Source organism: Chlamydotis macqueenii, chromosome 3 (assembly GCF_036417535.1).
Source record: "Chlamydotis macqueenii isolate bChlMac1 chromosome 3, bChlMac1.mat, whole genome shotgun sequence".
Lineage (NCBI taxonomy): Eukaryota > Metazoa > Chordata > Aves > Otidiformes > Otididae > Chlamydotis > Chlamydotis macqueenii.
Genome location: NC_141558.1, coordinates 111,870,120 through 111,892,991, shown reverse-complemented (window position 1 = coordinate 111,892,991; position 22,872 = coordinate 111,870,120). Strand labels below are relative to the sequence as shown.

Sequence of the window (22,872 nt, the reverse complement as noted above, 5' to 3'; positions counted from 1 at the left end):
CCCTCGTCTTCACTGTTCTCTCTAAAGCAGCATATAGTCATGTTACAGAATGACTAACAAAGTGAATTACTGCGTTCTGCTATTGCTTTAGTCTTTTCACACAACATAAGCAAGACAAAAAAAAATACTTGAATAGGCTTATAGTAAAATTTGGGGTTTAATTATTCTTTTTTTTCCTTGAAGGCTCCTTAAAATTACGCTTTTTTAATGCTGCCTGCTGCAAGAAGGTAGATGAAAATGTATCCATTAAAGGCACAGCTTTTTTTCCTTTAAGTGTCAGCTAAGTTCCCATTCACCTTCCTCTGTCATCCAAGAAGAGGCCAAGAAAAACAAAGACAAGATTTACAACTGCCAATGGCTCTACCAGGAAAAAAACCCCAAAACAACAACAAAAAAAACCGAACCCAAAACAAAGAACTAGGAAAGACTGTTGCTCTTGCTTGTGCTTCTCAGCACAAAAAAAAAAAGTGCCCAAACCCATATCATAGTATCACAAAAGTGACACTGCAAATCAATTTTAAGAATTCTGCTTATAGGTATAATCTAGGGGAATTTCTGATGGGAAGTGTATCTAATACAATAACTGAAACTTTTTTAATTACCCCAAACAATGGAACCTCTGAACTGACTGTGAGAAGAAATTAGATAGGAATACATTTAGATCTTTCTGTTCTTTTTCAGTCAGGTCCCTCTGATAAGTCACTTCTCAGCAGAAATGAATAGCATTGATGGGAAACACAATGCACTTTGCCCATTAGTAAGGCAAATATTGCAATTGAAGCTGAATCGGGAGGTGTAGCCTCTGTTATTTCCCAGACCTTCAGACTGATAAATTAAGTTCCCCCCTGAGTAATTTAAGAAGCGTGGGTTTTAAGAAGAAGCACCAGCTTGTATGAATGTAGGAGGAAAGCAAAAAAGTCAACGAAGTGCGGTGGGCTGGCTGACCTGTGTGCGGGCTGCATGTTCTGCCCGTGTGAAGAGAAAAGCTGTCCAGGGGTGTTTGCAAATCCCTTGAGCCCTAAAGTGCAATCAGAGTCCCCTCCTCCAGTGCTGCCAGGAAAAGGAAAGATAGCCTGATTTGTGGTGCATTTCCAAATACATGGCACAGTCACCTGGATGGGACACAGAAGGAGGACGTGATCATTTTTACTTAGATGTATGAGCCACACACAGTTCAGATGCATCCATATAGAGCAGCTGCAGGGAAAAAAAAACACCCCAAAACCCAACCAAAAAAAAAAAAAAACCACCAGGTACCAGGGATCATGATACTTCATAACCCATTCTGTGTCTGGTAGGGTTCAGAAAACCTTTCCTTCTAGTGCTACAAAAGAGCTGTCCTGTCCTGGTCCACTGGTCAAATACTTTGCTAAAAGTCACAAGCCAGCTCTATTTACATACTAGATTGCAACGCATCCAGCTGGCACCTGTTCAGAGGCAGCATTTTCTGAATAATGGCCTACACAGGATACTCGACCCCTGATGCATTTTTGTGAGCCTAAAGGGCTTAAGCAGCATCGCTCCCCTCAGAGTGCCTAGCCTCCTTCATTCTCCTCTAGCTGCAAAGCTTGCAAAAAAAAAAGAGCTGGGACCCTGCAATGAGCACTCTACCCAGCAAAGAGCCCAGAGAAACATTTATGACCTGTGAAGCAGATGAAATCTATTTAAAGGCTGAACCTAACTTTCTCTGTGCTGCGGATTTCCCTGTAGCTGTGCTAGCAGCCCCTCTCAGACCAAGCCTATCCAGGGAAATTCCCTTTCTGCCTTTTGTGTCCTCCTGAATGATTACATTTCAAAGTTTCTTTAAAATAAGCAGAGCTGCTTGCTCTCTGATCTCCGTTTGTTTTGAAGGATCATGAGGTAGCGTCTGAACCACAGACTGTATTACCAGGGTCTGAATGGAGAAGTCCAACTAGCAAAGTGGACCTGGAGGAGGAGGAGAGTTGCCCAGGGCTGAACACGGGCGTGCAAGAGCGGTGGGTATCAGTGACTGCCTCAAGGTGAGCACAGGCTTTGTACAAGTCACTCTCCTGAAGTGAAAGCTTGCGCCTTTCCTACATAAATCAGGAAACATCAGATGGCTGATTTGAAAGCCAGTGACAAATGCTTAAACGCTAGACAAACAAGTCAATCGATTGTTTTGATAAGGAAAGGTCACTGTGTCACTACGTCATATATAGAGAGGCCGGGTTTGGGGTTTGAGGGTGGGCACGCTTGATTGATGTTGTTGATCTAGTTATTAGCATGATTATTGTTAACCTTGCTTATCATATAGCGCAGTGCCTGGGGCTCAACCAAATCAGGGCACCATGGGTGAAACAGGGACCAGGTTTCTGCCCGAGCAGGTTATAGCCTGGACGCAGCAGGTACTTGGGGCCTGTGCCAGGAGGTTACCAGTTTGAAGGGATCTGGTAACCCTTTTCAAAGGAAGAACCTGCTGCCACCTTCCTGGGAAATATTTTTACAACCTAAACATAATAGCCTGGAGAGGTCTGCCGTGAGTAGGCTCTCTGAAGTTAGGATGTGGGTGGGTTTCCTTGGGGTGAGGATGGAGGTAGTGACATGTCCCTTTGCAGGGTCTGGGTTAGCGAGCAGGGTGCTGACGGGGCAGCTGTGGCCGCTTGACAGTGCTGCTCCCCCCACCCAGCTCCATGGTGAGCCCTAATCGGGGTCAAAGCGGTAAATTTGCTGAGGAAAAATAAGTTAGATTTGTCTCTTTGCAAAATGAAGGGAAGACGGAAACTGTTTTGGAAATTGCTTCTGTATCATGAAGAGATTAACTGAATATAAAATGCTTTCACTGAAAAAAAAGTAAGGTTTCCTCAGCTGAAAACAAGCTATTTGAAATGTGAATCAACTTCTTGCGCTCCTTGCACTTTCAGCAAGAAAGTCCCCAGCAGCCTGCCAAAAATAAGATTTTGAGCAGCTATTCTTAAGAAATCGAGCTCCATTCAAATTTCTTCTTCAAGCCAGCCCCAAAAAGACCTGTTTGTTTTGTTTGGTGTAGGTCAGTAAAAGCGGAGTTATAGATTTACCCGGCTCATCTGTGGTTGGCTCAGCAGGGCTCCAAACAGAGCCCAATTTTTGCTTTCGGTTTGGCTCTTAGCTCACTCATGCAGAAGTTGAACTTTGAGAAATCCCCAAAGACGAAGCCCAGCCGCAGTACTACAATTAGTCAAGTGCAGGATTTTCCCATCATCTGTTTATAACCGACTGGAGAGTTTCTCGGTTTTTTTTCGTTATTTTTCAAAAAAACACTTAAGGTAAGGGGGTTTCAGGGATTATTTTTAGAGATATACGAAAAAAGAGAAGTATAAGAAGTAAGAAAATCTATTTGGCTTGATACATGTGAGGCATAATTAGTGTATAATTTCTTGTGTAGAAGTAAAGTTACTGCTGTTAGCCAAGGGGAGATGGATGCTCATTGCTGGGTTTGTGGGAGGCTGCGATCCAGGGCCACCGCGGGGCCAACCTTCGAACTGCGGATAACAGCAAAGTGTGCCTGGCTGTAGTTAAATATTGCTGCTTGCCCAAGCAAGTTGTCATCTCTAGATGCCTCCAAATGTGTTTGGTCCCTTTTAGATGCTTATTCTTTTCCCATCTTGCAACTGGGCCCTTATTTTGCAATGAAGCAGTGAAAGTGGCATGTCAGAATCACGGTCTGACCCAGGAGAAGGGCCAAGAGTGAGATTCGGCATTGGCCTCACAGGATTATGTGAACAACACTTTGATGAAGCTGATGGAAACTGTGCTCAAGTGAGGACTGCAGGATGAGGAAATACCAAGTAGGGAGAGAGGTGTTTTTCTTCACTTCCTTAGGAAAACAGGTTAACATGAATACATAGGTTCATCCACCATTCCAAGCCAGGAAGGAGTCCACCAAATCATCTGGTCTGACTGCATGTCCACACTGAAATTTCGGCTGGTTAGTTTTGGAGCAAGCCCAGCCAGCAATGTGTGGCTGACTAAAATATTTCTGCTTGTAGTTAACACATAGACCCCCCCAAAAAGGCTCTTCCTCTCGACCTGGAGATCTTCTCAGCCATTTACTTTCATTTTTTTTCCCCCAGGTTCAAATTTTTACAATTACTTATTAACAGCGTGGTTATGTCCACATTTTATTTGTCACAGCTTGTAGAGCTACCACTTCTTCTAATGCCTATTTCTGCTACTTTCAAGAGCCCGTTGTGGCAGCCGTTTCCCCTACATGAATGAATCCACACACATACCCTGAATCATCTCCTCTCCTTCCTTGTAGTAATCTATACAAGCTGATATCCTTCAGATTCGCAATGAATCAGCTTTCTCAAACCCTGCAGCAGTTTTTATAGGATCTTTCTACAGTTTTGTCAAGTTGTCAAACCTTTTAAAAAATACAGACACCAGTGCATTGGCATTCCTTCAGTTCCAGTGTTTCAAACACTTTTCTAAGGCAAAATTAATCTCCTTACTTCTGCTGATTGTTTTTGATATACCCAAAGGCCACATCAAGCTTTGGGTATATAAAAGCTTCCTCACAAGTGGTTGTCTTGTTAATAAACAGCTGAAAGAGGCTTTAAAATAGGTCACCTGTCCTGGCTTCCATCATCTACCCGAATTAATGTGAGATGTGGACCACCAACACACAGAGGGTAAAAACGCAAAGCCACCCCCTCGCAAAGCCAGGGCTGGGTGTCACGGGCCATGCAGACATTGATGGACAGGTCTGTCCATAGACACTGGAGAAGCCACCATCTTTCTATGCAGGAGAGGTGCGGATGGCTGTCCCTCGGCTCTGGGGACACCAGGTCCCATAGCAGCTCCACGCCTGCTTCTCAAGGAAATCCAAACACATACCCAGGCAGAGCTGAGCTTTTGATAAATTTCCTATAGATGGGTACATAGTGTAGAGACTGATTTCCACAGGAGATAAGCCATTTTGATCAAGAGCATTTCTAAGAAGGAAAAGGGCTTGCATAGAGTTGATACACAGTGAGGACAGGGATAAGGCGTCCTCCTGGATGAGTTTTGTGGGGTCAGGCTGGGTACAAGAGGCTTAGAAAAACAATGATTGACAGCATTTATATAATTTTTCTGGATTATATTGTTCAGTAACAAATAGATGCATTTCCTACTCCTGCCCAGAGGTGGGCACCTTGGTGGGACTTCATTTTGACATGAAAGCAAATGGGATTTTGCTTTTATGGGTACAGCTGATTTAAAATGAAATAGCACATCCACTGATGGACAGGTGTTGCACAGGAAGCACCAAGGAGATACTTCCAGTGAGAGCTCCTCATGAGCCTTGCTTTTCACTGGGTACTTGAAATCTCAGCAACTGCCATTTCTTCCACATGCAGAACCAGCAATATTCCCTCAGGCTGCAGCTTTTTTGGGACTAATTTCCACACCTTCTTCCCATTAATCCACCAATATGTGTGGAGCAGGGAAACCAGTGTGATTGTGCCCCAACCCCGGTTCCTTCAATGCCTGAGTTTTAAAAGATGTAATGGGAGGCTAGGAGTCTGCGACTTAGCTTCCTAGCAGTGGACAGAGGGATGTGACTGCTGCCTGGGACAAAAGAGGAGATGAGGTAGGTCTCTGAGGATGTAACAGCTGCATAGTATTTCCATATAAAGCCCAGATGTGCAGGCCTATCTGCGGTATACCACAGTCCTCCATTGGTTTGGGTTGCACTTGCCCTGGAAGGGCAGTAAGGACATTTGCTACTGGCCAACCGCAGGTCCATCCGTGGCCACAGATCTCCAGTGAACTGGGCTGAGACCAACTGGAGATCCTGTGCCTTCCAGTCTATCCTCTTATGGACGATTAAGAAGCGCAGTTGGATTTTCACTTACAGCTGGTTCCTGTGGCAGGTAACACTCAAATCTTCAGGGACTTCCAAGAGAGCAAAGTCAGAGTAATATGGTATGAAGCACGCCTGCAAGACGTGTGAAGGTTCTCCTACGTCAGAGAACTGCATCTTCATCTGGTTCTTCCCCGTCTCGCTCACGATTTGCCGCACGCTTTTTCCTCTGCAGAGCAGGTGACAGGGTCACATGCGGAATGAGAAACACAAGTGACACTCCAGGAACGCCGCCCTCTTCTGCAACAAGAGAAGCATACACACGTACATGGTACATGCTGCTTCCTCCCGGGCTCTCACTGGTACCAGGGAGCTCAGGGCTGGTGCAGAACTGCAAAGGTTTTGCTGCTTCAGCTGACATTTAACTATTAACCAGGTTGGTGGAGACTGAAGTAAAAGCTGCTGTTTGTGGGAGGTGATGTGTGGATGGGAGAAAGAGTAGGAGTAGTAGGTGTTATGACTAAGTGCTGTTTGATCCTCTTTACCCTTTTCAATCTTAGTTTTCTTAAGGAAATGCGAGGCTGCAGGCACTTGCACTTGGCTGACGGTGAGTGCTCAGTACTCGTGGGCCTGGCTAGCAGGAGATTGCCTGGCAGTGGAGGCACTGGATAACTGGGTGAGACTGGGCTTAAAAGCCTGATAAATGTGAGAGCACAGGCAAGGAGTGGATGGAAACCCTGTAGCTCCATTTATGCTGGTGGCTGAAATAGCCCGTATGGGCTGACACCATGGCACTGTCTGAAGCTGATCTCCAAACAAACCTGAAGCCGTCTCACCCAGCTGACATGAGACTTGCCTGGCTCTCTGAGCTTCAGTGAGCACCAAGGGCTCTTCATCAGGGAACAGGTCCTGCTTCAGGCACACCTGAGTAAGGGGAGGACGAGAGTTACTTGGTTCAGCTCAGCCCTAGGGCTTATCTTAGCATTGGGATGGCTCCGCAGCCCTCTGTGGCTCATTTTTCCTGCTCTCAAAGGTGCCCATCACCAGTGGAACAAGTGGGCTGCACCAGTACCTGCCAAGTACACTTGCATTGGGGTAAGAAAAGGACCCAGCTCTTTGTCCTTCACCCATGAATCTCAGTATTGCTCCCTGGGGGGATGCTGAGGAGGAGGATGAAGTGAGTTTCCTGTAGGCATGCAGGAAATCAGCAGCACAAGTGGGACTGAAAATGAGGTGGAAAAGGAAAATGCCAAACTTCCCTAAGCCTGAAATGTTTAGTCTGGCTTTGCTCTGGCTTTAGCTTGGAGTTACACCTAGGTCAGCTCTGGGCACTGAAGTGGTCCTGTGCAGATCAGCAATGCCCTCCCACCACTGCAGAGCAGAGCAGCTCACCTGCCAGCCCACCGCCAGCAGGACACAGATTTGCTTTTCCAGTCGGCCCTGGGGCTCACCCCGGTCTGAGGGGGGCCCTGCAGCCCAGGCACCAGCAGGGTCTGCCCCGGACACAGCGGGGTGTGAGGGGGGAGAGTGGCAAAAGAGGCTCCCTGGGAGGGTTACGAAGGACTCGGAGACACCTGGCTAGAGCAGGGCTGTGCGAGCCAGTGCTCGATGTACCTGGGGAACAGGAATATGGAGGGAGACAGGGACATCCTCCCCAAAAAGCCTATGGGCTGCCACCACTAAATCCCAAGTGCAAAAGTGATTCAGGCTCTCAAGATGCTTTGGAAAAAAAAGACTTCTGTGTTTGTGATTATTTGAACCATCAGCCCTGGAGCTGAGGAGACAGAGAAATGAATGTGGGTCTGGGCCTCTGGAGGGGCTGCTGCTCCCCAGGGCAGGAGGCTGGCACATGGCCGCTGTCTGCACGTGGGTCTGCACAGCCAGGGCTTGGGGTGCAGGCATCCCTCAATGATGGCAAAAGACTGTCATCCATCCCATCTTCACCTTTGATTTCCCCAGCTGGAAGTTGCACTTCTCTGCCTGAACTGAGCAGCCTCATAGGAAACTCCTTGGGAAGCACCAGGACAGAGACGTGCTTTTTCTTTGCTTCTTGCGAGAGCTTCTTCCAGGTGCGATTTGTAGCTTTGAAATGCTCCTCCCTGGGCTGGACAGGCACCTTCTGTGCTGGTGTTAGCAGTTCTCTCCTAGTCAAGATGACAAACCATCACGAGGGCAGGGCTGAGGACCTCCTGCCAGGCAGAGGAGCAGAGATGTTTTCTTGCTTGCTTCTACTCCTGCCTGCTTTCTTTCCCACAGCTCTTCTGCCCAATGTCCCGTGCTTTCCCCGATCTTTTCTCCATGGGCTGCCAGGGTGACAGGAGCCACTGCCGGGAGAGCCGGCTGGGCAGGTCAGGGTGCCCAGCTGCCACAGAAAGCGGTGCCTGCTCGCGCTTTGCACACAGAGGGAACAGGCGAAGGTCCTGTGGCATGTCTTCTGAGGGGAAATGGCTTTGCCTTCATGCTTGGTAAGAAACCTTCCACCCCAGCAGAGGAGAACACCGCAGGCTGCCAAGGTGAAAGTCTTCAGCATCCATGGGGAAGCTGGGGTTGTGCTGCGTGCCCTGAAAGCAGCTGTGTGCCAGGGCTGCCCAAGGAGCATCCTGTGAAACCCACCCAAGGGCTGAGGTGCAGCTCCAGTTAGAGGGCTCAGGGAGAGGATGGTCCTTCACAGTGTCCCCACCTGGTGACCGAGGAGATGCCAAAGACAGGCTGTGGCAAGGCTGTCACATTGCATGGGCCTGGCTCTGGAGTGACCTGGCATGGGGCAGTCCATATCTTTGCTGTTCAAGGCTACTGCCCTGCCAAATGCGGAGACCTTGTCCAAGCCACTCGCTGGGGACAGCCAGCTTGTGCCAGTTTCTGGATAGTGCCAAGGAGCTGCTGGCATGGGCTGGCTGTCCCGGGCAGAGCCATGCTGGGAACACCTGAACGCTTTCTGAGAGGGATGATCTTGTGCTGGTGATGGGGAAAGCGCCCACGGGCACCGCGCTTGCTCGCAGAGCTGGTGCCTGGTGCCCTGGAGAGCCCAGGGCTGATGCTCTGCTGCGGGAGACCTCTGTGGGCTGCCTCGTGCTGCTGAGCACGGGGAGATCCTGGCTGGAGCCCTGGAGGCATCACCAGCAATGTCCAGGGTTACCAGCGCTCCTGGCAGGCTCAGTAGCACAGGTCCTCCTGGGCATTCCCAGATTTCCAAGTGCAGCAGCAAACACCATGCAGAAAACTGATGAGGCAGAAGGGATGGCAGTTAACTAGGGGAAGGCATCAGCAGAGAGATCCTGCCCAGTCAGCCTGTGACCCCCGTCAGAGCAACACTGCTTCCCCCAGCAGTGTCCTCCGTCCCAGCCAGATGCCTGCCTACAGGCTCTCCCGGGCCCAGTGTACCAGCGGTCTGTGTGCCGACACGCTGACGGCTGTGCTACGCACCTCGGAGCAGTGGCAGTGGGGAAATGCCAGGCGTGAATGTCAGCCCTGGGACGCCTACGGCATGTTTCCTTTCCACCAGCAGACAGGATGTAAACTGTCATGGGTGTTAATTAGCCTTCGCCGAGACCTGCAGTGCAATGCTCCTGATTTTCATCAGTGCATCTCTCAGTTTGAGGCTCTCTCTTCTCAGACCAGTGTTTTCACAGGGCCACAGCACTGAAGCCCCCATCCCTCTACAGCCTTTTACAAGCTCTCTTTTCTAGATACATCATTTTCAAAAACCACAGAATTCTGTTTTCTAAAAGCATTCTGTGAGTGCAGCAGAGTGTTGGCCATTTCTGGATGAAGATGTGCCTGTCCAGCTGCCTGCAAAACCGCTGGACTCAGCTGAGTCCTAGATGCGTCCAGTAGCAACGTCACACTTGCCCCTGCACATTTCTAGTGGCAAATACGTGGGAATAGCTGTGTGTATGCAAAAAGGTCAGAAAACACCTTTTCTGCCTTGCCTGAGGGTTTCATTTAGAAATGAAATGAAAGGATTAGCTGCTTAGAGATAAGCTGGTTACGACTGAGGCTTGGAGAGATAATGCAAGTTTTACCGCTTTAAACAAGGCGTGCTGATGGAAGCACAGAGTCTGCCCCGTGTGTGGAACAAAAAACTGTATGGTTCAGCATCTGAGTGGGCAGCAGCTGCAGCCCAGCCACTGGATGCTGCTTGTCACTGCCCACTCGATGAACATCCTGCGCGCACCGGTCTGCAGGTAAAACGGAGCAAGCGAGTGCTCCCAGGTTTTCTCCAGGGGAACATCTCCAGCTTAGCCCAAACCCCATCACTTAGTGCTGTAATACAGAAGCAGCAGACTTGGTACCAGAGCTGTAAGCACCCATCCACCAGCCTTTGCTGCTGGCTGTAACTTCCAGAGAGGGAATGGTGACACGTAAGGGCAGGGCAGTAAGAGCTGAAGTCCCTCCAGTCATTTTAAAGCTGCGTGGATGCCCCGATGCATCTGCATTTGGGGAAAACTTAGATGCCTCTTGTCATGCCAGCAGCGTGGGCTCTGCAGGCTGTCCTGCTGCGGGCTGACCCCTGTACAGGAGACACCTCAGCTCCTGATTCACCCCATCGAATTCAACCCATCATAGCCCTCAGTGACTGGTCTTGGAGCCACACATATGTGTGTGGTGACATCAGTCAGTGGCAGTTTGATACTGCTTCAAAATGTGCTCAGCTTTCCTGGTGTGAAAAAACATGGTTTTTTGGTGATCATTGAATAAATTTGGATTCCAGCTGTCACGAGACTGCAATATATCACAAGCACAAAGGGGAGTCACGCAGGCCAAGCTTCTAGAGCTCACATGAAAGTTAGAAAACAGGTAGAATGAAAGTTTCACGTTCTCTACCAACAACGATGACATATTTTTCCCATTGAGAAGCTTTTTAGTTTGGGTGATATTTTTAGTCGGTTTTACTTTTTCAACAAAAAAGTAGCATTTCCAAAGAAAGCAGGTACCGTCTATAATAATGTCAGCCAATCTCCGAGTTTCTCGTCAGAACAGTTTCTATGAGTTGTTTTGAACCAACCCGCACAAGAAGCTGCATGTTACTTCTGTGTTTATAAATAGGCTTGTTTTCACAAAACTGTTTCTCAAGTAATGCTGCTTTCAATTTATATGTAGTATTTTTATTTAGTACTTGTATTATTAAAAAAAGAAGGCTCCCCGCATGGCTCAAAGTCCTGTTATGCTAACAGTTAACAAAGGGACAAGTCTTACCCTGAAAAACCTCATCTTTTGGGCTTGCTCCAGGTCTCTGCAGTTCCTGACTGTCTTATGCCTATCTCCAAAACACTCAGCCCCATCGCTGTGTTGAGTGCCTCCTGATGTTAACTACTCCTTTCCTCATCGTATCCCTGTGAGGAAAGGCAGCATTATTAACCCTGTGGTACAAATGGAGACGTCTCATGCAGAGAGGTTAAATGTCACACTGAGGATGATACAGGTCATCTGGACCAGAGCAAGGGGTGGACACCCACTCTGTCCCTGAAAGGCAACACTCTACCCACTGTGCTTCCATATGGCTGGTGCTATGACAGTATTATTTTCCTTCTCATTATTTTCCCATCAGTCAGCCTATGAAAGAAAACTCACAGTACTACCATCAGCTGGTTAAACAAGAGAGTAAAAGCATTTAGCTAGTTTAAGCACACAAAGGATGAAAAATGGAGGAAGACAGTAAAAGTGAATGACGAGAAAAAGTGAAGGGCAGGAGCAGCATGGTTGTCAAGAAGTAGTAGGAGGGTATAGAAAGGAAATCGAAGTCTCAAGCTGACCCATAAAACTCCCTAGTGTTACCAGCAAACCCCTCCTGATATCAGCTTCAGAGGTCTTGTTTTGCAGCAAGACTTGACTCATCTACACCTGCCCACTTCAGTCCCATGACCAGCAAGAAACCCTCCCACCTCCTTTAACCACAGCCTTACACACAAGGGTCTCTGCCGTCAGCCCCCAGGCTCTGCATGACTCACCCCCTCTGCATCTCTGCAGATATTTCCCCGAGCTTTCTCAGCTTGGCAAGGCAAGTCTGTCACACCATTAAAAAAAAAAAGGCGACTAAATGTGGTTGCATGATGACAGGAATCAGATCTTCAGTGCTGGGATGGGATCCAGCATCTCTGTAGCAGAGTTCAGTACATGCTGTGCCTCCCTATAGTGGACCTGGCTGCCTGGGCAGGGGAAGGAGCCAGCGCAACACAGAAAAAGATCACACGGAGCCCAAGTTCCCCCACCTCTCATTCTGTCAGTGTGAAGAGAAGACCCCCCCAAACAGATGTTTTCCTCTGCAAGGAAATGCAGTGCTATCTTCACTATCAGGCTGGAAATCAAGACAGTGGTTAATTAAATGACTTTCCCAATGCCACAAAAAAGCTGCAAATCAGACCTTCCTCACTCCGTTGAAAGGCCAGTTGAGTGCCATCTTCAGTACACTGCTCCTCTTAACTTCCGCAATTGCGTCTGCCATCACAGCAAGAGTTGGTCTGGGTCCACTGACCTCTCCAGCACTACATCAGTGGAAAATCCAGTGGAAAACCTTTGGGGTAGGGGATCCTGTCCCCATAAGTGTTTGAAGAGGACGAGCCTTGTTTAATGTCTTCTCCTGCCAGGAGTGGGTAATGAAATTAGCACCTAATAAGCAATACGCAAACTCAGCCTCAGGGGTACAGAAGATGCCTGCTACAAACATCAACTGCCAGGAAATGTCCTCTAGACAACATCCCAAGGAACACGTTCCTTCAGGGTTTCAGTTTGCTATGGAGATATGTGCTTTAAAACGAAAGGTTTGCCCTATTTACTTCTTGAAGTTTGTCCAACATAAACCCAAAGGATCGGCATGTTGGTTAATACCCAGAAAGTAAGCGTGGGAGTATGCTTTTGTTACCTTTTCCTAATGCTACTGGCAATTGCTCAGGTCCAGAAACCACACACTGCAGCGACTTTAAGCTAGCTCTTCAGTCAATGTCTGGATCTGCACGAGTTGATTAGACCATGTCCCACATGCTGCTGCAACCAGGAACTGGCTTGAGAGCTGGAGGAAACTAGTCCCTAGGCAGCTGAATCTGCAAGATGAATAAACTCATCAATTTTCTGGAAATATCTTACGGTTCAGTTACTACAATCACCTGCCCAGTCACGTAGGGGCAAGCGAAAGTCACCATTTAGACCAAGAACACTCAGGACTGGACAGTTCATGGTTTGGCAATCAGATCACACCAGATCATCCTTGCTGTATAGTGGCTATGAAGGATAATGCTCCGCTAAGTGCTCCATTGTATTTTTATAGCTTACTAGCTGCATAGAAAAAATCAGGAGATGTTCCATCTTCTTAGCTGTGACTGCTCTGAACCCTGAAAGGTGATGGCTTTATGAAGGTGGGTTGTTCTCCAACTTGTGACAATTTTCTTGCCACTCAGTGTAATAGAGACTTTTCTGTTTCTGCTTCTGTAGATGCAGAGGCTCTAGAGCATGCCTGCAGGCAGCATGTCTGGAGCGTTGCCCAAGATCATGACACTTCAGTACTGATGGGGCATTATGGCATGGAGACAACCTTTTTTGGAATACAAAAGACATTTTTCATTTAAAGGTTGATTAGTTTGTACTGATCAGAGACAAACAAAAAGCACTTTCAATAGGGATTTGTGGGCCTTCTCTGCTGATTCGTGTCATGGTGAAGCCACCAGTGGCTTGGCCACAGGCCTGGCAGGTCTCAGGGAGGGACTGCGTTCGTGGGACAAAGGAAGCTGGGTTTAACCTGTCTCTCACACAAGCCTCTTCTGTGCCACAGAGGTTTTGTGTATTCACTGACCCAAATGTATTCAGCAGAAATGATACTTCCTTTTGTAAGATGAGCTCATTCAAGACCTTTGTGGCCATTAGTGCTGTGAGGCAGGTGCTGGTGAAGCAGCTGGGGCTCTGCCCGGGCTATTTGGTGGGATTAGCACCAGCTCAAGGGACAGGCAAAGCAAGCAGTCACCCAGGGGAGCAAGCTGCCGAGAGCGTGGAAACCATCACAGCTCTCCTGCCCACACTGCCCGGAGAGCGATGCTCCTTGGGCAGCCAGGGTGGCTGCGGAGGCAAAGCTTGGGGCGAAGGGAGGTGGCCCTTGCTCTGCCCTGCCCCAGCTCACCGCCTGAAGTGCAGACAGACAAACCTGAGTCCCAAGGGCTTTTCCTCCCAGTTCTGCTGCTTGCCCTCTCCCTCCCTTTTCCCATCGCAGGGGGAGCCCAGTGCTGGCATCTGACGTTTGCCTGTCCTGCTAGAGATACCTGGAGGGGTAGTAAAATGGGGGGACTGCCAGAGCCAGAGCACACCTCCCTCCTCCACACACAGGCAAATTAGCTGTTGGCACCAGCAACAACATGGATTACACCAGCGGGAAAGCACTGTGCTCTTGGCAAATGCTGCATCCTGCAGAAATAAGAGAGAGGACCTATATTGCGCATGAAGAGGGGATGAGGCCCTGGGACCACTTTCCTGCCCAGACGGTTCTGTTTGCACAGACAGAGGTCTGAAAGCCAAAGCCAGAGGCTGGAGGAGGCCGGGACTCAGGGCTGGAGTTGGGGCACAACTACTCCTCCAGCCCATCGCCAGCCAACACAGGGATGCTGCTGTCTCCTTCCTACAGAGACATCAGCAGCCCCTTTTTCCTGCAGGCTCAGGCTCCTGGATTTTGTAGGGCTTGTGAGGGGGAGGGGTTAGTATTTTTCGCTTGTAACACCTCATAAATTATAACATAAAAGAAAACAGAGACGTAAGTCTTGGGCACTTGTTCAGTATTTGAGTTCCACCTGTCCTCCTGGGCTGTAGGATGATTCTGGGCACTGAGATGGAGCCGTATGGCAAGCCAGGAGGTGTCACACAGAGATGCTGCACAGACTTCCATCAGGAATGTTTCCAGTGAAAGGAAAATGTGTTAAACTAGCCTTTCTCACAGTTTTTTCTCACCAAGTCTGACAGCTCCTGATGTTCGTGTCAAGAAATGAATGCAAAAAATGTGCTCGCTCTGAAGAGAAGCATAGCTGAAGAATAATTAACTGCAAGTGCTCACACAGCACAACTTGCCCAAGTGAGGAATGCTCAAGGACTCAGACTTTTGCTACTTGAAAGCCCCAGATACTGCTGCCCTTCCTGCCTTTCCTCTCCAAGCTTTTTTTTTTTCTAACACCTAACGAGCCTATTTACAACACCACCATGCCCAGTTAGCCAGTCTGACTAGCTGGACTGGTTTTATTAGAAGATAGCTGGAAATCAGTGCATTGCAGTGAAGTAGCTGCAGTTCAAATGATAGCGTTCCTCTGCATATTGGAAATTAGTTTAATGATGGAAGGGGGCACTGCCACTAATGTCAGCAGAAATTTCCCATCAGTTTTGCCAGGCAAGCCACAACCCATAGCAAAATTAGGGCAGTAAATGTTATCACAGCCAACTCTTCTGCCTGTTTTAAAGGCTTTGCTACCCAAAAGAAGGAAAAACAGTTGGAAAGCAAAGAATCTAAATGCTCTGCAGGGCAAACTGCCAACAGAGGCTGCTCAACAGCACAGGCAGAAACTAATACGAACAAGGAGCCAGAGCTGGCAGCCCTTGCCATGAGGTGGGAGAGAAGGGGAGGAAGAGGCTGAGCTCCTGCTGGGCTCATGCAGGCCTAGTGGGAGGTTGAGAAAAGCAGCTCAGGGAAATGCCAGGAGGTGCAAGATCCCACCGCCTCTCCCCTCCATCCCCTGAACAACAGCAACCCCTGCTCTGCACCCACAACCCTGCCAGCTCAGCTGCCTCAGGCACCACGTGCATGCCCCCTCACCCGCAACCCTCTAGTGCAGGACACTGGCAGTGGCGCCGCGTGATACATGCATGGGCAAGCCAAAGTACATCACCTTGCTCCTGGGCGTTAAACATCTGTGCAGAAACCGTGTATATGACACACGATGTACGTACCTGGCTGAAGGCAACCATGGCTTGCTCAAACCTTTGCTGAATAAGAGTGATGGTGCTGAAAACCGGCGGGGAGGAACGGTCTTGAGGGGCTGAAAATGCGAAAGAATTTGTTATGAGTTTCCATCATCCAGCAAAACTCCCACAGAAGTGAGAGATTTGAGCATTTAAAGGAGTCATTGCTCCTTTTACAGGCAGTGGGGAAACATGGGCGCTTGTAGGGCACTGTTCTTCCTTGCCCGCTTCTGCTACTGGTTTTGGGAGAAAAGGAGCTATGTCTTTTCCCAGAAGTGCTCACTTTGCCGCACTGACTATAAAATGCCCCCGGAGCAGCTGGGCTGGATAGAGACCTCCACGCTCTGTAACACAGTATGAGAAGAGGCCGCTATTGGTGAGCCCAGCTGGGCTCCCAAAAGCAAGCCGGGTGCCGTGCAGAGGCAGCCAAGCTGGCTTCAGTTAGAGGGGGGTAAGCTGCCTCCTGCAAATCCACGGGGGAGCTGCCTGCCTCTTAAAGGGCTCAAATCCCTCAAGTCTGTGCTTCGGGACAGTGGGCTCTGTGTGGCCACCCACCATCTGAATGCGAGCATGAGCGCCAGGGAACAAGGCTATTTCAACAGGTGACAGAGCAGAGGAGAGGAGCATCAGAGGCAATAAATGGCTCCTTGCTGCCCAGCAGTGACATGAGGCCAATAAAGGGCAGGTTACTGCCCATTATACCGGCAGAGGAGCTGGTTTCCGAATGCAAGGGTTGTTCCCATGCTTGTACTATCATGGCCCTTTTTGCTGCCTGCCTTTGACAAATACCTTAAAACACATGATCAGAAGTCAAAGAAATAACTATTGAAATTGCTCATTACGTACATGTGTCTGTTATCAGATATTTGATAAACATTGACTCATTATTACCAGCAGCTTTTCTGAAGTCAGCTGCTCGACAAAAGGTCAGTACGTGACCAAACCCGTGTTGCGCTCAGAGTAGTCACTGCAGAGCATGCAGAGTTAAACCTGTTTTGGGGAAAAGTTATTCTCCTGAGATGCCATGGGGTGTTGCCCTCATGCTTGAGCCCACCAGGACTCCAGCTCAGGGGAGTCCTCCAGCTCCAGTTTAAAATATGGTATGTGTAGGGGGCATGGTCTGTCCATCGCTGGGCTTGCGGTATCAGGATAAATCCCCAGTCTAGTGATGGAAATAGCTGCACACTGTGGGAGCAGTGAGGGAGAATCCTGACCCCGGCAGGGGTCTGTTTTCTCCCCAGCTTACCCCCTCATATCATGAGCTCTGATCATATCAGCGTATACATCTGTCAGTGTTGTCCGTCATCCCGCCCCCGTTTAAACCCACGAGGACTGTTCGGCGCAGACTCCCAAACAAGCTGTGTGTAGGAGGGCAGACACTGCTTGCTTGATCTGGTGCAAAGTCTGCCAGCAAGTGGCAGCGAGAGGTCGGCCAGGGACTGCTTCTGAGCCCGGCTAGGGCCAGCTGGAGGCACGCTCTCTGCAGAGCAGACGGGGGATGCTCAGGAAAACACAGCCTTCCTGGGGCGGGGATGGGAGTTACAGCAGGTGGCAGCGTGATGCTCAGGGTGCCTGGGATGATGTGTCACCAGGAGGGCAAAGAAAGAGCGTTGCACTGCGGGGAAGAACAGGTTTGTTCTTCTCCCTGAACCTGTATAAAGCAAATTATTCCTGTTACTGGTATTCCAGTTATTCTCGAGTTCACCTACCAAGTGCAAATAGCGAAGATTAAATGAGCAATGTGTTTCAAGTTACATATGCACACACACACAGACACATTTTGGCACCAGTGAAAATACCAGACCTGATGTTCCTCCCCTCGCTCCAAACATCAGGGAGAGCAAGACCCAGCTCTGGGCTGTGGTTCTGGAGGGTCTCTGAGAGGCTGAGGCATGACCCCAAGTGTCACCTCAGCAGGTCGGGGAGCCATGACAGGTCCTGCAGAAACCACTGCCCTTTGCAGCTGGGTTACGTGCTTTAGCAGATACAGCTCTGGGCGAGGGACCAGGTCCGCAATAGTCCGCTGCCTCCTTGCAAAGGTGGGGAAGCAGGGGCTCTGAGCCCAGGAGTGGGGATGGGCTGCAGATAACACCATTCACCTAGCTCTAGTGATTGTCACCTGAAGAAGGAGCGCGCTGGCTGCTGGCTGAGATGGGTGAGAAGTCATCCTGACAAAATTTTCCCTCCCTTAGGTCTCTAGGTGATGGCCTCTCCTCTCAGTGAACTGAAAACAAATCCTATCTGGACAGGGTAAGAGGTTTCCTATCACAGTTCAGTAGCAAAGGACTAAATCTAGCAAGTGGGAGGTACTGGGATGTGGAGAATCAATCCAGTGCATGCAACATGTTTCAGGTAAAAGCAGTAAATTACTCCATCAGGGTCCAGGAGCTTGGAAATGGCTATTTCCACATGGAAAGCACCTTCAGTTTTTATGCTTTTAAAAAACAAATTAATGCCTTGTTAGAGTAATTTGCATAAAAGTTCCCACATGGGGTGTATATTTTTCCTTCCGGCACGAGTCCTCATCAGTGCAAGAAGAGCTCCATGAGAAGTTCCCACCAGCCCCCCCAGACTGCTGAGCTGCCTTCCAGCCTTCGTGCGTCTTCACGGCTACTGAGCATCTTTACTGAGGATGCTGAAATCCTTTAGAATCCTGTCAAATTTTGTGTTTGGTCTTCACCTGGAGAGGATGGTAATTTTCATTTGATTTATTGAACCAAACAATGTCATGCTGTGAAGACAAACTTCATGGCAAGTGTTGCCAAGTGTTGCTGCTACTTTGGTGGAAAAAAACTACACGTGATTTCTAATGAAAGAGTGCAGCAGGTGCAGAGAAGCCAAATTAAGTTTGCCCTGTGGTCCCAGAGCTGGGAGAATATGAATCCATTTATGCCAGTATTGACTATCAATTACATCATACTTTCTATCTTTGGGGGTTTTCCTCCACTTCACAGAAATCTTTTCTTGCTCCATGGATGATATCACAGCAGCTGCCACAAGTTAACCTCCAGCCTTTCTTACTCTAGCCTGTAACCTGCCCTCATGCCCAGACACGCAGCAGATCACATCTGCAGACTGCAGAATTTCAGGTGCACTCGCTGGGAGCCATTTACTTAAAGAAATCACCGGCGTGCACCGCACAAGGGCTTCATCCCAGGCATGCACAAGGAGGACTGCCTGAAGACTCAACCATAACCAGGAAAACAGGAGGGAAAGCCCAAAAAGTATCCTGCTGCTCTGCACATTGCAGTGGGATATAGGGTACTGAGAGTGCTGAACAACCCTGACACCAAACGATTTGTTTTGTGAAACTGGCAGAGAAGTCAAAACTCCTTTATCAGCTCAAACCACTCCACCTAAAAAAAAAATGAAAATCCAGAGTTTAGTCATTCTTCCTCGGAGGGGCTAACCACGTGCTGCTGGTTTATATGTGCAGATGCATCAGTTGCTTTTACTCGTTCAGAAAGCCTTCCAAAGTGCTGCCTCCTTCAGAGACACACAGGGACGTGACTTTGCCATCCGGAGAGACTTTTAGGCGGCCAGATTCTTCAGCAGGCAAGGACCAGCACTAGCTGAAAACTAAACCTGTTTCTAAAACCTTGGACTTTTGTTTCTTCAGGACTTTCACAAATGCCCCCAAATTTACAAACCTACTTCTACAATCCTTAAGGATGAACTAAAAGCCTCTTCACCCCTCTCCACCACGACAGGTGAGAGTCCTCATGAAAACGGCAAACCCACGTCCTTCCTTCTCCTCCTTAAAGAATCCACCATTGGCAGGAACACAGCAACTTCACAGGGTTCATGTTAGATGATCACTTAAACCAAATCCCAGGAGACACCAGAAGCAGAGAGAGGAACCCTGGGGGTTTCTGGGAGGTGTGCTGGCAGGTAAAGCCGCATTTCTTCAACCAGGTTTTCCAGGGGGACCACCAAAATTCCTGGGGACCTTCCCCGGCCACGCTGTGCATGTGCACAAGCGGAGGAGGTCGGGGAAGGGGCAGCTGTGATCAGCCCGGCACACTGGACCACCAAAAAGAGCAGGAAAAAGGGCTGCTGGAGGAGATGAGTCCTGTAAATGAACTTTTGCCTGGACCTCTCCCCTGGTTTTGTCTCTTGCCCGAGGCCAGCAGCAAGCAGGGGGCAAGAGCCATGGTGTGGCCCTGCTCCACCTTGAAAGCGGGACCACCTCTCCCCAACACAGCCAGGCCTCGAGCCCCCAGCAGTCACCGCAGCGGGGGCGTCCTCACCCGTAGCTCCCTGCCCGGCTGCGAAGGGGAAGGGTCTGGCTCCTTCCCGCAGGGAGGTGAGTGGGTGCAGCCGGCACCCTACAAGCATCGCTGTGCAGGGGGCATCGCCCAGGCGGGCACGGTGGGAACAGATGAGGTAGGGGTGTAACAGGGGTGACTGAGATGATGGGAGCAAGGGACCAAATCTTGTTATCACTGTTTAACTGGTGTCGTTCAGGAAGGGTAGGGTAAATGGAAGAAGAGAAGTGGGGCAGGTGATAAGCCAGGCGGGAACTGCTGGGGCAGGCTCCCATGGCTGCGAGGGAGTGGGAAGGGCTCGGAGCACGCAGCGCAGGGCAGGAGCATCCAGACACTCTCCAAGACGTTGCCAAACCAAACCACCTGCAGATGCTGCTGGTGCCGCAGCTCAGGCTGTGCCTGCAGCAGCCAGCGCTGCCCACCCCAAAGCAGGGCTCTGCTCCCTAACCGACGGGGATGGGCTGGAATGCTGCTGCCCCAAAACAGTCACACAAGCTGGGAGGGAACGTACAAATAGATACAAGAGGAGGATTTCTGGCCTCGGTTGTACCAGTGTGGGCAGAGAGTCGTTCCTCTGAAATAAGTGGCAACACTCTTGATTTAAGCTAGCCATCCCAAGGAGTGGCTCCAGGCTCATATGGAATAAACTAGACTGGAATTTGCCTTGAGCTGGTCTATATTAAAACTCTTTTCCAAAGCTACTTTGTGCTCCTAATGTCGCCGCAGTCAGTGCAGTTACTCTGAACTCCTAACAACATAGCAATAAACAGATTTTTATCTAAAGAGGTTTAAAAGCCAACAACTGGTTATGGGAACTGATGAGATTTTCTTTATTGACTGTGCAATCAGTGTGATTTAGAGCCCCCGCAGGGGCCCTGCTGCGGGCTTGCTAAGAGCCAGCTGTGACAAACTCCCCCCATGAGCTCTGCTGAGCACTGCCGGGCACTGTCCCCAGCAACAGTGGCACTTGGAGGTTCCTCCTCCTAATCATCTTCCCACCCTCCTGGTCCTGCCTTCCCGATGTCCTGCCCTCCCACGGGGAAGAGTTATTTGTCTCGCATCACACCTCTGCCTTCCAAGGTAATAAATTACTGCGGGATGCAGCTTTGCACTGGACTTCATTAACCGCAAATGCTGTCATCCCTTTTCCTGCCACACCATGCAAGCCAGACATCCGTGACTATCTGCGGCAGATACGCATTTCTCAAGCTCCCAGGAGGACCCTCTGCTGTGTGGCAGATGGTGCACCGGACTGATGGGACACATGGGGCTGGGGAGGCGATTCGCCTTTCTTGTCTCTTGGGATCATGTCCCAGTACGGCCTGGCACTCCTGTGACACCCCATCCCTGTGCCACTGCAAGGGGTTTCATGTACGTTGTTAATATCAGAAAAAGCGGGATATAAGTGGAGGAGCCTTATTCAGTACTGTCCTGTTCCATTTTCAGAGACCACTGGTACTCTGAAAAAGTACCAAGCTTAAGTAAAACAGTGGGGGGCCAGATCCATACCTCTGGCAGTGAAAGCAAGACCGAATGTCAACAGTGCAGTGAGATGGATCCAGCCCCGTGATATTGGTGCGAGTGCCAGGGCTGTGTTATGTCTAAAGAAAGCAGCATTTTTTCAAGGTATACTGAAGAGCTACTTTTGAAAAAAGTTAAGTAAGGAAAAAAATTATCTCGGAGCAGTCAGCATCCCAGCTTTCTTTGCTAAATAACACTCCACTTTTTTTCTTTTTGTTCCTTTCCTACTTTCTCACCAGAATTAGAAAACTACAGAGAGGTTAAAAAGAAAGAAATGGTAAGAAGAGAGAGAAAATTACGCTTATCTGAAATTTCTTTTTTTTTACAGTGTCTCTGCTGACAACTTTAAAGAAAACATTATTTTATTTCTTTTTTTCTTCTTAAAGCTTTTTTTTTTTCAGTAAGCTCTTACTGCAAAATAGTCTATTCTTGCTAGCAGCCCTAGTTTTGACGAGCAGGAGGAACAATGGAAAGACAGATCAGTTGGCATGTAAAATACACTTCCAGTCATTATACTTGGAAGCTCTGAAGCTTCTACTTCCACGCATCTCTGTGTAAGTGATTCATGCAGAGGACTCCTGCCACTAATCTCTTTTTTTTTTTTTTGTGCAAGAGTCTATTTGTCAAAGCTGACAACGTGAGGAAGAAATGCCGTGTTTCGGCGCAGAGGTTCAGTCCCTGGCAATTTTCTCTTTGCTTCCCAGCCAAGCACCTCGCTCCTGTCTGAGGTCAGACTCGATGATGTGCCGGTCCCTTCTGGCCTCCCAATCGATGCGCTGGCAGCCGGGGCTCCTCTCCCTGCTGACAGCAGCGATGTCTGCAGCTGGGACCCCCCCCCGGGGGACAGGGCTTTGGGCCTGGGCTCGCACCAGGCCACCAGGTGCTACGGGATGGAGATCACAGCGCGCACTAATGCAAAACACGTCTCTTGCAAGGATGCTAAACCTCTCCAGAACAAGAGCAAGGACAATAAAAACAAAAAAACCCAGCCCTCTTTAACTCTTTCCCTCACGCAGATACAGCCAAGAAACCCCTCGGTTCTATTGTAACCAATATCCATTTACCGGTGGCAGAGGGTTTTGGTTGGTTTCTTCTGCTTTCCAGGACTCCACCACCCCGAAGCGGTGTCCCAGCGGCTCGGCCATGCGGTGACACCCTCAAGCAGTCGCTTCGAGTCCAAGTCTCTGGCCAAAGGCGAGGGCCTGCAGGTCGCCCTGACCTCTGGCCACCCGGTCCTGCCACTGCCCGACCCCCGTGGCTCCTCCGTGGGCTACCGAGCGCTCTGGGCTCTGGGGCGGGGAGCAGGGACGGGATTTAGCCCAGCGCCTCTACGCCCAAACAGCCCGCAGCAGCAGCCACCACCACCGCTGCCCCCCG

General features: G+C 49.4%; 1 protein-coding gene across 3 annotated transcripts in view; it reads right to left on the bottom strand.

Annotated features, from left to right (window-relative positions):
• Positions 1–22,872, bottom strand: part of TAGAP (T cell activation RhoGTPase activating protein) — a 51,476-nt gene that overhangs the window by 28,473 nt on the left and 131 nt on the right. Inside the window, exon 2 of one of the 3 annotated variants that reach the window (XM_086745562.1) lies at positions 15,695–15,783. The exons of 1 other annotated variant lie outside the window; for it this stretch is intronic. In XM_086745562.1, the coding sequence (XP_086601688.1) occupies positions 15,695–15,783 (89 nt within the window). Of the gene's footprint in view, positions 1–15,694; positions 15,784–22,872 lie in introns of those variants that run through there. One more of the 3 variants, XM_086745560.1, reaches the window with a different exon arrangement.